This window comes from Tiliqua scincoides, chromosome 4, assembly GCF_035046505.1.
Source record: "Tiliqua scincoides isolate rTilSci1 chromosome 4, rTilSci1.hap2, whole genome shotgun sequence".
Lineage (NCBI taxonomy): Eukaryota > Metazoa > Chordata > Lepidosauria > Squamata > Scincidae > Tiliqua > Tiliqua scincoides.
This window is the reverse complement of record NC_089824.1, coordinates 143775570-143793688: the sequence shown is the minus strand read 5'-3', so window position 1 is coordinate 143793688 and position 18119 is coordinate 143775570. Positions and strand designations below refer to the sequence as shown.

The window sequence follows — 18119 nt, the reverse complement described above, 5'->3', positions numbered from 1 at the left end:
CTCATTGGATCACTAGACATATTTTTGAGGTAATCAAATTAGAGCGCAATCCTAACTCCTTATGTCAATGCTTTCCAGCACTGGCAAAGTGGTGCCAATGGGGTATGTGCTGCATTCTGCAGTTGGGTGTCACTCACGGAGGCCTCCTCAAAGTAAGGGAATGTTTGTTCCCTTATCTCAGAGCTGAATTGCCCTTATGTCAGTGCTGGAAAGCACTGACATAAGGGGTTAGGATTGCGCCCTTAATTAAATCAATATAAAATGATACTTTAAAAAATGAAGTCCAGGTATGGCTAAAGCACCATATTTCCTTTTCCTTCCTCCCCATCTCTTCTCATTAGGACCTTCATCAGGGATCTCCAAATTCAGGCCCTCGGCCAAATTTGGCTCTGTGGAGGATTGTATCCCGCCCTTGTGATTCCTTAGCCTGTCAGGGCTAAAAATAGCTCAGGATGCACTTCCGGGTCTCCCAGCGCGGGCATATACCGCATTCAGCCACTAAAGGTGCTGAATGCAATGCAATGAAATTTCATTACATTCAGCACCTCTAGTGGCTGAATGCGGTAAATACCCACGCTTTTTCAAAATTCATTCCCCACTCTTCCTGTGCAAGTCAATTTTGCCCTGTGCTCTCCTCCACCTTTCATCCCCACCCACTTATTTACTCAAACACTCAGCACATTATTTCTCCATGTATTTATTTTCCAGCCCTCATCACCTTCTCAGATATACAATATGACCCTCTGGGCAAAAGGTTTGGAGACTCCTGAGCTACATGAAGCATGAAAAGTAATTATGGCTTCTGTTAATGCCCTATCTGATCCAAATAGATATGGCAAGAATACTGGAACATCCTGCCATCAATTTTCAATAAGTCTGCTTGGAGAGAGTACTCTGCCAACTCAAGACTGGTTTTGCACATTCTTACCTTTGTTTCAGTGGCTGCACTAACTGACACTCTTACCATGCTCAAGATATCCATCATCTTCCAAATCTATATCCCTTTGACCCCTCTCACCCAAGAATGTGGTAAACAGGTAGGTAGATAGAATAGTGAGCCTAAATTCCTACACTTTGACTCAAAGGATCATGCCCGCCTCTCCAATCAGGATTCACCCACCCCACGAAACTTTCAAAAATAATTTGAATTCTTTCTCTGTGTCTGAGTGAGTGATGTTCCTGCTATGCCGTGTTAAGGCATCTCTAGCAAACCACCAAAGATTTTAGCTGTTAATTAACTGTGGTTTGGCCCCATTGGGTGAAGTCACCAAGCAGCAAAGAAAGGTATCCTGTTTAGCTGCACCATCACTGTCTTTCTCAGATTTCTGGGCCGATCTATCTGCCTTCTTAGCTTCCTCATTGCAGCCTGCTTTTTTACCTCTGCTCTCACTTTTGCAACTACAGAGCAAGGCATATGTTGTTACCTCAGCTCTGATCAACTGCAGAGCATTTGCCTCAGCTTGGTGAAGTGCAAAGCATGATGATTTCTACTGTCTCTACTCAACACTATTCCTCCTCCACACGCCTCTGATATTTAAATAATCCCTTAATCAACCAGCATTGGTTTGTATCTGTTATTCTTGACTCTGTCTCTTCTTGTAACCCTCTTAGTGTCATCGCAATGTGTGGGTCTGCCATAAGTCAAGGGTCACAGGTTCCTACACAGGAGTCAAAGGAGCAAGGGTATTCCACACACAACTCTGCAGAACACTCAGGAACAATGTCTACCCACCATCACCATCCTTCTAATTCTGTCTAAAGATCTTTATTACACCTTCTAAGTCTGGATGCAGGCAGAATTGCTGGTATCAATTACTTTATATATCAGGAAGGGGAAAAACTGCATTGTTAAAGAATAGAAAGTTTAGCAGCATGCCAATATACTCAAGGAAAAAAATCATGAAAGTGTGGTCAGCATCTGAGTACATTTTAAAGTCATTTTTATCCCTGAGTACAACCATACAATAAATATTTTACTTAGTTGAACACACAAATGGAAGCTTTTTAAAAAGCTTTTTTTTACCTGTTGGGAGTAGCCTCGAAATGTTGGATTAACAGATTTGATTCCTTGAAACAAATTTGTAGGGACCACAGCCCCTGGCCTGAAAGAAAGAGTATTTAAGTGTACTTATTCTCCAACTACTTGGGATTTTTCAGCTTAATCAATAGTCAAACTGTGATGGCTTTTAAGTCAGCTTTATGGCTTTACAGCTTTAAAGCTTTTATGCAAAATGACATCATTCAGGTATATTATTAACATTGGATAAAAAAAATCTTTACTTCCTGCTAAGCAATGCAAGAAATATTACACCTGATGTTCTCACCCTGTTTTTAATTCTAAGTATTGGTTGTTCAATTGGGTACTTTTTGTACTGGTACTGATGACCCAGTGTTACTTTCATACTTCAGCAGTACTCACACAGAGCTCTCCTCACTCATGCTTGCATTTACAATTCTGTAAAAATGCATTTTTAAAAACCATGTGAGTGGGGACCAGAGTCTTACCACAGACTTTGATACATCAAACTACAGCAAAATCAACAAGACAGCCTACCAAGAGAATGGTGACTTTTATGTATCTAGTCACTGCTGCAAACAGAAGCTGGAGTAATCAGAACTTGCTTTCTTCTACTGAAGCAGTTCTCACTTTCTCATGTTTTTAAATGAGTATGTAAATCAGACTCCATTGATTTGACCTTGGAATTTTAGAAATAAAATAATCTATAACATTTCACTATTTTAAGAGATTGAGGTTGCAAACTTAAGCATGCCTACGAAAGAGTAAATCCCTTTGAGAGGGATTTACTTCTGAGTAAACACCATTAATTTTTAAACCTACTTAGTTCAGTATCGCACATACTACTGTCCTCATTGATATTTATTGCTTCAATAGATATCACTCAAAATTAATGATACAAAAAATTGCTATGCAATTAAAGAGACCTTTTTTCAAACTGAAGATCACTACATGATGCAACAGCTCAGTCAGTTCACAGGAATATGCTAATTGCTTAGATCATAAGCCTTTTATCTAGGTGCTTTATAAATATTAGATGATGATAATGATAATTACAGTGGTTTTCCATTCCACAACGGAATTGACAAGCAGCTGTAACAGACCTTCATTCCTAGAAAGATGCCCCCAAGTACCTATGACATATCACAAGTACTATTTCATGTACTGCCTGCTAAGCATATTCAACTATTTAAAAAGTAGGACTCTCCTGGTAAAAAAAAAAATCACCAGATGGATTTAAAGAAATATCCCATAGTGAAAGTAGAACAGTAGAAGGAGTAGAGAAGGAGTAAAGAAGGAACAGTGCAGCAAGAAGATTGAAAAGCCCCACTGCTCCTACCATCACCACTGCCTCCTTCTGACTTAGCCTGCCAAGTGACTTTGGCAGATCAGAACCCAGAAGTAATTGGTGGTGATGTGATCACGTCACCACTCACTACTTCCATGTTTACACAGTTGGGGGGGTCACACCAGGGCTGAGTGGGGCCCTAGCTACCAGAAGTTGGATCGCTGAGGTCTAGACCAGGGGTGCCCAAACCCCGGTCCTGGGGCCACTTGTGGCCCTTGAGGACTCCTAATCAGGCCCTCAGGGAGCCTCCAGTCTCCAATGAGCCTCTGGCCCTCTGGAGATTTGCTGGAGCCCACGCTGGCCTGATGCAACTGCTCTCAGCATGACAGCCAACTGTTCAACCTCTTGCTTGAGCTGACGGATGAGGGCTCCCTCCACTGCTCGCTGTTTCACATCTGTAATGCAGCAGAAAAGGAAAGACTGGCCTTGCTTTGTGCAAGACGTTTTATAGGCTTTGAGCTATTGCAAGACTTTCATTCATTAATATAAGTTCCATCTTTAATATATTAATTTATGTAAATTTATTCAAATTTTAAATGTAAATTAATTCTTTTTTTCCCTGACACAGTGCCAGAGGGATGGTGGCCCTCCTGCCAAAAAGTTTGGACACCCCTGGTCTATGCTAATAAATTCTATGGAAGTTTACATTTATATGGGTGCTTACTATGACATCTGATATTCTGTTTGACAATCCCATCAAAAAGCGCTATACCATAAAGTACTTTTCTAGGACTTGGTCATCATAGTCAGAAGAAGGCATCCTCACATGAGATTGCATAGCAATGCACCTTTGTGATCTCAAGCCCTGGTTCATGCATTAGTAGGACTCTCCAAGATAACAAAAAAATCAGCAGATGGATTTACAGAATATCCCATAGTGAAAGTAGCACAGTACCTGTTTTTATGCCAAAGTTCTGTCATTAGTTTGTAATAACTTCTGCAAATGGCTGGTTTCTTATCAGTCCGTGCTAAGCTCCCGCAGTCCAGAAAAAACTGTGTCAGTGGTGGACTAACACAAAAGAAGAACAAGACCATTAGTATTTTGTAGTAGACATGTGTCAATCATACTGCTTTTTTACAAATTACACATTAATTTTTAAAAATCCCTTTAACTTCTATTTTAGACTACAGACTACTATTGTAGACTGCTTCTGGTTACGTTCCTTACTAATAAAAGGCATCAACATTGCCATTCTATGTGTGCCTACTCAAAAGAAGTTCAATTAAGTCCAATTGGGCAGGAGGTCTGGTCTAGAGGGTAGAGCCTCCGTCTGCCTGAAGATAACATCCACAAGGTCGCCAGTTCGAGGCCACCGGCACTGTGCGACCTTGGAGCAGCTGACAAGCTGAAGCCGAGCAATTCCATCTGCTCTGAGCGTGGGAGGATGGAGGCCAGAATGTGAAGCCAGATCGGAATGAAACACCTTGAATGTAGTCATTCTTGAAAGAAAGAACCTTCTTTGAAATTGTAAAAATCCCTATTTAATAGGGATTTAATAAAGCCTGCCTATGTAAACCGCCTTGAATAAAGTCTTGAAGAAAGACGAAGAAAGGCGGTATATAAATACCTGTTGTTGTTGTTATTATTATTATTATTATTATTATTTCCAGGTGTGTACAGGATTGCAGCCTGAAGCTCTGAATATGGCTGATAGGGCATCTTCCCACCCTGTCTGGGAATGTGAAGTATCCTTGTAGGTTATTGCTATAGTGCTGCGATTCCCAAACTCTCCAAGACCAGAAGCTGCAGTAAGTCTTTGTCGGGAAGGTATGAATGCAAAGAATCAATCCCCAGGATTGGCCACTCAATATGTAAATCTCAAAACTGACAGTTTTAAACATTTGTACTAGTTTACTAGAGTCAATGAAGTCAATAGATCTTATAAAAGAAACTGTACTGAAACCAAACAGTATCATGTGGTTGAAACTTAATAAAATATTAACATGCCTATCTTGCCCTTACTCAACAGGAAATACTTGAGAAAAAAATATGAAAGCCTCTCTTAAACTAATTATTTCAATATTTTTGAGTATTCAAGAGCTTCAATATCTCTGAAGCTTAGAATACAGGTACTTAATAATTTCATCGTTTGAAAGTATTCCATTGCAACCTTGAGCACTTCCACAGATAGAAGCTTCCATTCTGATCTATTAAAGTGCGTTAAGATAGCTAATTATGCTAGCCCTAAGGATGACTACACAGCAATGTGATGCAACGAACAGCCCCAAAGCATTCTTTTCCATGCTCAAAAAAGGACTCGTATCCACCCTGAGACTCTTACAGGTGTTTGTCACATCGCATCTGGCCTCCAAATCCAGAAGTAACTGGGGATGATGTAATCAACAGTTACTTCCAGTGGTGCTTCAATTAGGTGGACCATGTTAAGTGGTACAGTGGAGGACAAACCTTGAGAAACACTGTTCTAAAGAGTAAAAGGCAAAATATTGGGTTAAAATCTAGACTTGGTAAATGTGTCCTTGAAACCCAGGAAATGAACCTCTCACAATGTAGCAAGCACATTCTGAATAAGAAACAAATGTATTTACAGTACACCTACAAAACAGTACTCTATATTGCAGTGGCATTCCTGGGATGAGTTACGGGAGCAAATGCCCAGGTGGCATGCCTATGTGGCCTGTGGGGGTGGCACTGCCACCCACGCCCCCCAACTGCCGCACCATCGCCACACATCCTCCTGAGCCTTGAAGGCTGGGGAGGCCTAGCCCTGAGACCTCTGGCCCTCAGAAAGGCACCTGAAATCTCTGAAGGGCTGTTAAACATTACCTCTGGCTTTTTGATGAAAACCAGAAGTAACGCTTAAAGGCCCTCTAGAAGCTTCAGATGCCTTTTGGAAGGCCAGAGGACTTGCACAAGGCTCCTAAACAGACCGGTAAGAGGGGGGCAGCATTCTACGGTCCTGGCCTCAGGCGACACATGGGCCAGGATTGCAAGTGCTATATTATGAGGTTCTACCTTGGAAAGTGGGATAATGGGGCTTACTGGAGATGGCTTTTATGGTTAGAAATTTGGGATACAGATACTGTGCAGAAATGTATTTTCATTCCTACAAAAGTGCATCCAAATAGTAAAAGTGGATGACTTTGTTTTTGGGATCTGAACTGCTCCTATTCAAGGTCCACTTTTTCTCATATTAATGCTCTCCTGAGCCTGATAAGTGAGAGCCCTCACGATATCTTGTGATACTTCCAGTCCTTTAATAGGGTCTCTTTTAAAAGCAGGAAGCCTTGCACTGGTGACCTAATGGGAGATTTCCCCAGAAAGCAGTAAGATTAGAATTCACCAGAGCCCTTCACAATACCTCTGGAGACAGAGGCTCCAACCAACCACATTCCTACCCTGTTTCCCCAAAAATAAGACCTAGTGTGTTTTTTGAGAATTGCTGAAATATAAGATCTATCCAGAAAATAAGACCTAGTTGTGATCAGGACTGGGATGGGGGGGCGGAAGGGGTCCTCAGGTGAACAACATGACCGGGAACGCTGTACTCCTATGCACGCCACCTAGAAAGCGCCTGCTGTGCTACCTTGGGCAGAGGACGCTGAGGAGGAGCTGAGGTGAGAAGCAGCAACCGAGGCAACCCTGCCTACAGGGCTCTGAGGCTCAATGGGACTTACTCCCTGGAAAGTGTGGAGAGGAACTACAAAGGGACTGAGTTCTGAGTAGGTAGGCTGGCAGGCATCCTCCAGGGCACTGAGGGGACAACCTCTCCACACCTTCCAGGGAGTAAGTCCCATTAACTATAAAGGGACTGACTTCTGAAAAAAATAAGATCTACCCTGAAAAGACCTAGTGTGTTTTTCTGAGCCAAAAAAAAAATAAGATAGTGTCTTATTTTTGGGGAAACACAGTATCTCTAAAGGTCGTTAGACAAAAATAACTATGGAATTATTAAGTATGGAAGCTTCTATACAGCAAGGACTACTACCTAATAAGAGAGCTTTGAAACTCTACTGAAAAACAAATCAGTGTACTGTGAACCCAGATATACCCTTCAACTTCATTTGTTGTTCATTTATGTTCAAACTTGAAGAAGCTGGGGTAAACACATCCGAATGAGATTATGGTTCAGTTACTGTTATCAGATTCTTGATATGCTGCTAGTCAGTTTGGGATACAGGTAACGAACTGAAAGGGATTCTCACTCCTGCAAAAGTACAGATGATAAAAGTAGGTGGCTTGGTGCTGATCTGATGCTCTACCCTAGGGCTTTTTGGTGATCTGGATGCTTCTGAACATACTGTCCTTCACAAAGGTTTGTTTTAAATCTTACCAATTTGAAAGAGCTTGTAAAGCTGCATTCATGTAACAAGTGTTTCCAATGTTTTTCAAACCTGTCAGACCTGAAAATAAAGAAAGCCTGCTAAAAAAGCTGAAAAATTTTGTTTCTTGTGTACCGTTTCACAGAGATTTAGAAACAACATTTTATAACATAGTCCCCTGGAAGTCAATAAGCTTGCCTCATAAACAGATTTACTAAAACCTAGAAGCCTTCAGACAAGATTTTTGCTTACCTCTCCCACAAAGAGCCTCTCATACACCTCAATATCCTTTATGTGTGAACAAATGAACCACTTCACTCTATTCTCCTTGGGTTTTTTTTAAAATTGCTTTTAAGAACACCATTTTGAGTGCTCCTTGAGGCATCTTATAGGCCACTGTGAGATACAGGAAGCTGGACTAGATGGGCCTTTGACCTGATGCAATGGGGCTCCTATGTAAATTTTCTGTGCTTTGCTTCAAGAGTCTAGTACATTGTTCAGAGATACTGTTATCTCTGAACAATGTACTAGACTCTTGAAGCAAAGCACAGAAAATTTACCAAACTGTTTGTCACTAGGAAGTTTACTTGTTCCTACTTATCCTAATAAATAGCCTTGCAGTTAGGTACTTGCCCAGGACAACATGTGATGGGTGGCATCAAAACCTTTGGCACAGCAGTGCACCATTGCTGGAAGCGCCTTCCTCTTGCAATAGTACACCACTGTGTTGAAGTTTGGACACACTAATGACAAAGGTATTAACAGAAAAAAACTGAGCCACAGTTGGTTGGTGGAATAGACACATAAAAACAGTCTACAGAAATACAGATGTGTCTGTATTTGTCTGAAATACAGATACAGAAGTACAGATATGTCCGTACAGATAGGTTACCTGAAACTGTGGATACGAATGAACTCCAGCCCCTCCAGAGGGTCCTCTGAGCCCAGTAGATGCCACTGATGGAAGTCATAGACTGAGCTTGGCAGCTCAAAACACGTGACTTCCAGTTACAGGGTGAACCTGGAAGTAATGTGTTTTGAGCTGCCAAACTCAGTCTAAGTCAGGCAGAGCCGTGGACGAATGTCCACAGCCTTTTTTGGGCTCAGACAACCCTCTTGAGGCGAGGGGAGCAGAGTTCCCCTTGGCTCCAGAGGGAGCGCATGGGGGGGGGCCTGGACCTAATCCACAAACAACTAAATTCACAGACTTACCTGTATCTCTATTTCACACTAACTAGAAAATGAACACTGTCTTGATATTCTGACATCCAAACAAAGCAGCTACAGAAACTGTAACAGCAACACACACACCCTTACCTAATTGGCACCCCCAACGTAAAGACTTTTGAAAGAAGGGATGTCATGCTTGCTGGATCTCAAATTAAGCCTTGGTCAAGGGTTTCAACAGACCGTTTGTATCTTCATCTATGGAACTTATGTACTAGGCTTCGATAAGTTGCAAAGTGACAGTGTTGGGCAAATTAATTTCATTACTGACTAAGTACAATATTGGGAAATACAACAACAACATAGCACACTTTCAGGGCGTGGGTCACACATGTTCCATAATGATACACATGAAGCACAGCAATATTAACATGAAACCTAATTACTACAGTATTGGGTAGCATACAGAGTTAAAGTACAGCACAGCCGTATCAGCAGAAGTGCCTTTTGTTCATAAAAGGATTCCAATCATGCAAAGAAACTTTGCAAGTAAAATTCTTCTTCCATTCAGGGTCGTCTTTCTGTTGACAGGTGTCATTGTATGGAAGCTCTGGATGTTACTCACTGATTAACTCACTGATATTACTCATTTAAATAAGCAATCTTGATGTTTTCTAACTGCAAACTCCAACTCTTAAGTACACAAACAGAGACATTTTTAATGTCTACCTGAAAGGGAAGATATAATTTACAATGGCAACATGCTTTGGAACCAAACTACAGGGCTGGATCTAAAGAACCATGAGTGGAAAGGAAGTGGCCAGTAGTGCTGTTCTTGACATATTTTAGCATTCAGCCATTGCTACAACAGTGAGCAGTTCTCATAACCAAACATCTTCCAATGTCGCTTCAGTGTTCTTATGTAATGTTCTAGCCCAGGGAATAAAACAACCCTTCCGTAACCAGAAGAGGAGGACTTCCTGAGAGAGTGGATGTACTTTTGGACCTAAGCCTTGGTTCATAAATTGTTTAAACCACTATTGAGATAAAATTCCAAATAAAATAGCTGATTATGTATATGGCAATAAAAACCTGTATCTGTATGGCAGAATTAAATTACCTCTTGCCTTGAATTCATCTTCATCATCTACCTGTACATCTAAGTCATCAAATGTCCCAATTAAAGGAATTTTCAGTGTTGGGATATTAGGCAATTTAATATCCTTTAGGAAAGAATTAAAAGCAAGATATAAGAATCACCTTTGCAAACATAACAATTTTCCATTATATCTTTTGAACTATGCTATGAAAATTTTTACATACACTTCAGATGTACTTTTTCCATAAAGTCAAGCATTTACTAACATTATACCCTGAATACATCAAACAAGGCATATTTTCTATAGGAAGATCAATCACAATATAGAGATCAATTAGGTAAATGCTTTCTTCTGCTTTACAAACAGAAAGCAAATTTTAGCATGCTTATTTAAGTCACCAGATGACTCACTATTTTAAAAGATAGAGATACAGAAAAACTAGCTTGTGTAAGAGGAGTTCAGTTGGAACATTTTAACAGTCAACAGTCAACAAAACCTTTATTAGGCATAAACATTTGATAGGTGAAGACTCTGTACAGAAATCTTAGTTGGAACATTTTGCTAACTAAACAGAACCTCATCTCATTAAATTCCAGGAGAAGTGTTTGCCTAATTACCTGTAAGATATGTTCTGGAGCTTGATGAGACAGTCGAACATTTTGCAATGAAGAATGAGATTTCAGTTTTCTGTCTAGAAACACTTCTTTGCTACATGCATAACACCAAACACGTAGTGTAGTAAGATTAACTGTTAGACAGTGCTTTGTTTCCTAGAAAACAAATATTAGATGAATTTAAGAACTGTAAATAACTAAGGCTACAATCCTATGCACACTTTCCTGGGAGCAAGCCCTATTGAACAGAAGAGGACTTACTTTTGAGGAGATCTACTTAGGATTGGGCTGTAAGTCTCTGTAAATAACTAAACATCAATGCAAAAGATAAAGTACACATGCCAGTAAATACAACTATTAATTCTGACTAGAAAGTAGGAGAATCTAACACTACCACCTACAAAAAGGTGTCTATTTTAACCATATTTTACCTGAAAAGGAGACAGACAACTGTAGCTATCTTGAAGACAACACTGATACTGTACTAGTCATACTTTTAAACTTCAACTGCACGTGCTCCAGGAAGAAGAGAAAGTGAAATGGAGACAACTTAATCTACATTAACTCAGAAGCATCTACAGCAGGGGTGCTCACACTTTTTGGCTCGGACTTGAGTACAATGGGCCTTACTCCCGGCGTTTCCTTCCAGAGGCACCTGAAGGGGGGGTCAGCACTCCGCGATCTACTCATTTTGCCTCGCGATCTACCGCTAGATCGCGATCCACCTATTGAGCACCCCTGATCTAGAGATTGGCACAGGGCAGTGGTTCCAAAAGTGTCCTTCATAGTGCCTTGCAACATCCCAGGGCACTCTCTGGGGCATCACAGGACAGCTAGTGCCCAGCAGCAAGACCATGGCACAAACCTCCCAGCAGCGGCAAGAAACTTGGAGTGGAGGGCAGAGCTGTGGCACACACAAAAAAACACACACTGGGAAAAGTCCTTTCGCTCGCCCTGACTCTCTTACTGCTATTTCTGGGCTCATGCTAGGCCTCCGAACTAAGAAGTGGCAGTAACATCATCATGTGATGCATTTCACATTATTGTCACTTACTCCTGGGCTCCTTAGGGCATTGTGAGGCTGGAAAGATTGGAAAGCACTGGTATAGGGCAATGACATACTGAATGGTGTCAGTGCTTGAAGTCAGTATAAGAAACAGGCCCAAATTATGGAATTCACTACTATGGTGGGTGGGTGGGGCAAGTGAAGAGGAAGAACACAAGCTGCCAAGATATAATAGTGGTAATGAGCAATTACATATGCTCATTCTTGAGAATACATAGTTCTGATCAGTACAGTAATTCTACACTCAAGAATGGCTCAGCAATGGCATTCCACTCAATAGTAGCCCTGTTCCCACAAGGAACATGCAATATCCTGCACCCTGAAACTGAACTGAGCATCAATATATGGGCTAAAGTAGAAAACAAGCCTTCAGTCTTTTGGTCAATCAAATATACATTTTGAGTCTCATTATTCACGACGGTTCCATTCCCAGAACTCATATGGATGGCAAAAAAAAATCGCACTAAAGCAATTTAAAAAACAGTGTCCTTTTGCTCCGTGACTTAAAAACAGCCTTGCTGAACTTTGTGATGTAAGACCAAGTCATTAGGCAGACAATCCATCAATCAGTCTCTCTCCAGACAAGCCAGCAACCCCTCCCTTCACCCAAAGTGATCTTTCTTTCAAGTGCTCAGGGTGAAGGAAAGGGTTGTTTTGTCTTGGAGCTAAGCCTGGAGAGAGAATGGTTGATGGATTGTCAGTCGGCTGCCCTTTCTCACATTAATGAGGTTATTGTTAAACAACTGTTTTACAGAGTCGTTTATGAGAAGGGCCCTTCTCATAGCATTGAGATAGAAAAATCTGTGGATAATTAGGTTATACCTGTAATCACTTGCATGACTGTCTCTCTACAATAGTAAGAAAAGCAGTTTTTTAAACTGTGATTTTAAAGGGATGCATTTTTCCCCTTCTCCAGGAATCAGCACATTCCTTCCCATTTGCAATGGCCATTCGTGTTGAGTCAAATTCATGAATAAAAAATCAGTGTTCAAGAAAGTTGGACCTATACACTTCTGTTAAAACACTAACATATTGTATTGTATTGGCAACCTTCAGTCTCGAAAGACTATGGTATCGCGCTCTGAAAGGTGGTTCTGGCACAGCGTCTAAGTGTGGCTGAAAAGGCCAATCTGGGAGTGACAATCCCTTCCACACCGGGAGCAAGTGCAGTCTGTCCCTGGTCTGTCTCCCTGGCTATGGGCCTTCCTTCTTTTCCTCTTTGCCTCAGACTGCTGGCAAAGTGTCTCTTCAAACTGGGAAAGGCCATGCTGCACAGCCTTTCTCCAAGCAGGCCGCTCAGAGGCCAGGGTTTCCCACTTGTTGAGGTCCATCCCTAAGGCCTTCAGATCCCTCTTGCAGATGTCCTTGTATCGCAGCTGTGGTCTACCTGTAGGGCACTTTCCTTGCACGAGTTCTCCATAGAGGAGATCCTTTGGGATCCGGCCATCATCCATTCTCACGACATGACCAAGCCAACGCAGGCGTCTCTGTTTCAGAAGTGCCTACATGCTAGGGATTCCAGCACGTTCCAGGACTGTGTTGTTAGGAACTTTGTCCTGCCAGGTGATGCCGAGAACGCGCTGGAGGCAGCGCATGTGGAAAGCGTTCAGTTTCCTCTCCTGTTGTGAGCGGAGAGTCCATGACTCGCTGCAGTACAGAAGTGTAATCAGGACGCAAGCTCTGTAGACCTGGATCTTGGTATGTTCTGTCAGCTTCTTGTTGGACCAGACTCTCTTTGTGAGTCTGGAAAACGTGGTAGCTGCTTTACCGATGCGTTTGTTTAGCTCAGTATCGAGAGATAGAGTGTTGGAGATCGTTGAGCCAAGGTACACAAAGTCATGGACAACCTCCAGTTCATGCGCAGAGATTGTAATGCAGGGAGGTGAGTCCACATCCTGAACCATGACCTGTGTTTTCTTTAGGCTGATCGTCAGTCCAAAATCTTGGCAGGCCTTGCTAAAACGATCCAAGGCCCTCCACCAACACTAATGTATAGTATGCGAAACTATACAAAACATATTGTAAGATACAGCGTAAGTGTTCTTTGAAAAGTGTGCATGCTTGCAAATGGAAGATGAAAGGAAAAGTAATTTGGCATTACTGTGCTCATAGGCTAGTTTGCTATGGAAGCCTGCATTTATATGGGTGTTTGCTATGACATCTGCCACTCTGTTTATGACAACCTCACAAAAAAGTGCTTTACTATAAGTCCTGTACTAAGACTTTTACAGAAGTCTTAGGAGAAGACGAAGGTGCCCTCATATGAGGTAGAATAGCAATCCACTTTTGTGATCTCAGCCCTGGTCCATGCATTAGCAGGAAACAACACTATTCTTGAGTGGTGAAGGAACAAACATGCTTAAAGTTGGACACACCACATGAGCTGACTGCCTGGAGACATATTTCAGCAATTCTTGCCCCTTAGACAGGGAGAGGGCACAAGAAGAATCACAAGAAGCGGAACTCTGTGTGATTGGAGCATTCCATTAATCTTAAGTATTAACTGGGAGAGTTCTTCCAGCATGCAAGACAGCACCACCCCCTCTAAGTTAAAACATATGAATCAAGGCTCACTAACTATGTTTGCCAATTGATGAGAATTTTCCCAAGAGATCGTATTGCTTGTCTAAATCCAAACCATTTTGGGAGTTTTCCTCTCTACAGTGTCTGGACTTCAATTCTTAACAGCAAAAATGCAGAAGAATGCAATTATACTAGTTCCTACTTTTAAAATTGTGTTTTGCAATCATATCTCCTTCCCATACCAACTTCCTAAATTAAACATCTTCAGCGCTAAAGAGTTCAAGTCTCAGCAAAATAATCATGACAAATACAGCATTTTGTTTTTATCTCAATGCCTTTGTTTTTCATCCCCAACTTTGTAGCATTGGGTACTATTTTCAGCAAAAATTATTGAACAAAAGCATTCTATTTAACTACTATAAAATTATGAGATGTGACACTCATACTGTTTACTAATATACAATGATAATTTGATCATCAACAACATAATTCATACTAGAAACTACAATATGTCATAAGGTTAACCATTACAGGTTATGTGTATTAAGCAGACATATTTGCTCTTATATAGCTGAAAGCAAGCAATTCTGGATTCTAATTTAAAGTTAATACCTTTTCTGTCAGTCATTTAAATTCATAAATTAACAGTAGAAAAAAGGACAACTTGCTGTAAGTTAGAAATTTGCACACACATACCTGAGAATGTATTGTGCTGTGATCTATATGAGATTCTCCACAGCCAACATACGAGCATCTATTCTGTGAAACAGAATAATTTATTGGACAAGGCTATAACACACACACGATACAATCCATATACAGGTTGGACCTAAATAGATTATCTGTTCCCAGACTCCCTAGGGATACAGAAACCCATGGATAATTAAATCCACTGATTAGTCCTAAAACGACCTCCGGTCACTGTCCGGATGTACCTTCTGGTCTCCATCCAGAGATGATCAGAGAGGCCGTGCATGACCTCCTCATGTCTCAGAAGGACTGCCAGAGGCCTCGGAGGTACACTTCTGGGTTTTTTGTTTTTATAAAGAAGTGGATTTTTGAGGCTTCCAGCTGGCCTTCTGAGATGCAAGTAGGCCACAGGCAGCCTTCCCTCATGTCAGAAAACCTCCTGGACATGACCAGAAGGTATTTCCAGTCACATCTGGGAAGTCCATTGAGGCCTTCCACCACAGGTCTGTCAAAGCCACAGGTTCCAATTCTGCAGATATGGAGGACCCACCTGTACATGATGAGGCACTTCATATTCCTAACTATCCAAAAGAATCTTGAAAGTTCCTTATGAAACCAACATTGAGTGCCCAAAGCATACACCACCCCCCACCGAAGAGCAAACACCTCTAATGGTAAGTGAAATATTGCACCCCGTGTTGATGAATAAGTCATCCTTGAGAACAAATTACTAGTAAAAAAACTGCACAAAACAAAAAACTCTCTCCCTTAGTTATTATACTATGTGGTATTTCTGCTTACCTCTAAGCACGCCCAAAGATTTGGTCCTTTTACTTTACAGTCCAAGCAAGTGCCCTGTTGATTAAAAATACAGAAACAAGTTGTCAATTAGTATGAAATACAAATGGTAAGAAAAGCAAACATACCACCATTTCTCACTTCTCATACTGAAAAGATTAAGTGTAACTAAGTAATTCAACAAACCTGCTATTATTGCATTGAATAATAGAATTGTGTTTCTATGAAAACTGTCCTACATCTTTGGTCCCAGAAATACAATTAGCTGTATAATTTCTGCCTGGTGCACAAGTAAAAAGAACTTCTAGAAAGAAAAATAGTAATGTATTTTATATTACAGGTCTACAATTAGAACATTAATCCTGTTTTAAACTCCTCCATTTTTAAGGTTAAAAAAGCACTTTTTTAGCAAATGATTTATATCCTCTATTTGTTTCAGTTCTGAGAACTTAAAATTCCAAACTTTATAAAATATAAAAATAGCTGTTCTAATGAGTAGCTCAAGTCACAATCTCTTTCTGAAGTCATTTGTTTAGGCAAAGAAGCATGTTGCCTAGTCATTGTACTTATTCATTTTCACTAACAACAAGTGTTACTGTACTCATATTTGTATTTAAATAGATAATTACAATACAAGCTAGTCTTAATCCATCAGGGAAGTTGCTGAATTTATAACTCACGTGTGACTTGTGAATTAAATCTTCCTTGGTAATCTCACCAACTGATTCCAAATGTGAGCAATCGTTGCTCAGTGATGACATTTTAACGGCTGTCACTCAAAATCACGTAGTATCTACATCTTGAGAAAAACACACAACCATTGTATTCAGAGATATTTTTAGAATAAGCAACAGCACGTTTTAGCAAAAATGAAACTAGATTATGCAATTTTACACAAAGAATATTACAAAATGAACGTGGAGACTCAGTATTATACATAAACTAAAAACACATACCTACTAAGTGCTTCTGCTCAATACATTGAAAACATGAATACTTTATCCCCTATACACTCCACAAAAATTACTTATAATGTCCTTCCCCCTACTGCGAAAGTCTGAAAAACATTTTTAAATACCACAAAGGCTGATAATAGGTAAATTAAGCTAATTCATTTTAATTAGTATTATACAGTTTGAGAATATGGCAAACTGAATTGAGCCTTCACTCAAACCAATGCATGTTTACGAAAGACCATCATACAATGCCAAATTTTTAAAGGCAGTTTTTCAAAACCTTCTAGCTAAGAGAAATGTTTTGGAAAGGTTCAAATATATGTCATTTCTTTAAAGAAAGAATGAAAAAGCAGATTGCATCTCAATCTAAATAATTTAGAGAGCAATCCTAAGCACTCTTTCATCCAGAGCAAGTCCTTTGCAGCAGCCCGGAAGTATCACAAACATGGCATAAGGCATGTTTGCATCTCCTTGTGAGTCAGGAAGGCCAGCACAAGAATGCATGCTGGCCTCCCCATGTCAGAGCAAGCCCTGGGGACCGGTGAGGTTGTGCCGGCTGAGTCAGGCCAGCGCAGGGGGCTGCGGGAGGGTGGGTGGTGGACAGGTTCAGCCCAGGAGGGGGTGGAGCCAGGATCTAGCACTTAGGTTGGATCCTAAACCCCATTGTGGGTTACCCGGCACAACGCCAGGTTGCTTGGATATGAGCCACCTCTCCAGGTGGCGCAAAACCAAGTAGCCTCCTTGGGGCTGCTGCCGCATTACCCAGGGTAAGGGAAATTAATTCCCTTTACCAAGCTCAGCCACAGCCAGCCCCAACCCTGCGCTGGATGCAGTGCAGACCTTCTGGCCTGCCTTTTTCAGTGCAGGTTGGGTTGGGCTATTAGTGACACTCCTAAGCAGAAGTATCAGGAAATTAAATTTAACAACTTGTATGCTGTATGGAATATTAGAACACCAAGGATTTTGCCTGCTATCTTTGACAGAAAAAATACTGATTAGGATGCTTAAGGCCCAACAGGATAGAACCAGTACTGTGCTCCAGTGCCGGCGCTAGGTGTTGTAAACATGCCATAAAGCACATTTACAGCACCCTCTGAGTAGGAGGTGCTGGTGCAGGGCCAGTGCCAGTCGGCGCTGGGCCCAGCACAAGTGGAGGATGCTGCGTGGCTGCCTGCAACATGGTAAGAACTAACAAGAGGAAGAACTAACTCATGAGGTGGGTGGGACCAACGGAGACCTCCTCCGCCAGATCCTATCCTCTGTGTTGGGCTGAGAAGCCAGACACAGAGGTTCTCAAGTCTGCGCCAGAAAAATAGCCAGTGCAGACGTGTGAAGACCTATTGTAGGGCCTGGGAAGGGGACAAAAGTCCCCCCCCCCAGACCTTTGGTGGCTTCCCAGCACCGGCAGGACACAGTGGTTGCCATTGTGGTACCACTGTTCCTCCGGATGCCAGGAAGGATAGGACTGAGCTATTATTAAGTGTGTTATGTTACTGTAGCCCTATAGCTGCACTAGTCCTAATCCTTCAACACTATTAAAGCCATACACTCTTTCCACA

The 18119-nt window shown here is 41.3% G+C and overlaps 1 protein-coding gene across 2 annotated transcripts in view; it reads right to left on the bottom strand.

Moving 5' to 3' along the window:
- The window catches only part of USP33 (ubiquitin specific peptidase 33), a 60481-nt gene that overhangs the window by 37040 nt on the left and 5322 nt on the right, over nucleotides 1-18119 (bottom strand). For both annotated transcript variants that reach the window (XM_066622835.1, XM_066622836.1), the window contains exons 2-9: nucleotides 16285-16403; nucleotides 15608-15661; nucleotides 14813-14875; nucleotides 10531-10683; nucleotides 9934-10036; nucleotides 7658-7727; nucleotides 4261-4374; nucleotides 2024-2102 (exon numbers count right to left, since the gene is read on the bottom strand). In XM_066622835.1, coding sequence (XP_066478932.1) covers nucleotides 2024-2102; nucleotides 4261-4374; nucleotides 7658-7727; nucleotides 9934-10036; nucleotides 10531-10683; nucleotides 14813-14875; nucleotides 15608-15661; nucleotides 16285-16365 — 717 coding nt within the window. In that variant the 5' untranslated portion in view covers nucleotides 16366-16403. The remainder of the gene's footprint in view (nucleotides 1-2023; nucleotides 2103-4260; nucleotides 4375-7657; nucleotides 7728-9933; nucleotides 10037-10530; nucleotides 10684-14812; nucleotides 14876-15607; nucleotides 15662-16284; nucleotides 16404-18119) is intronic.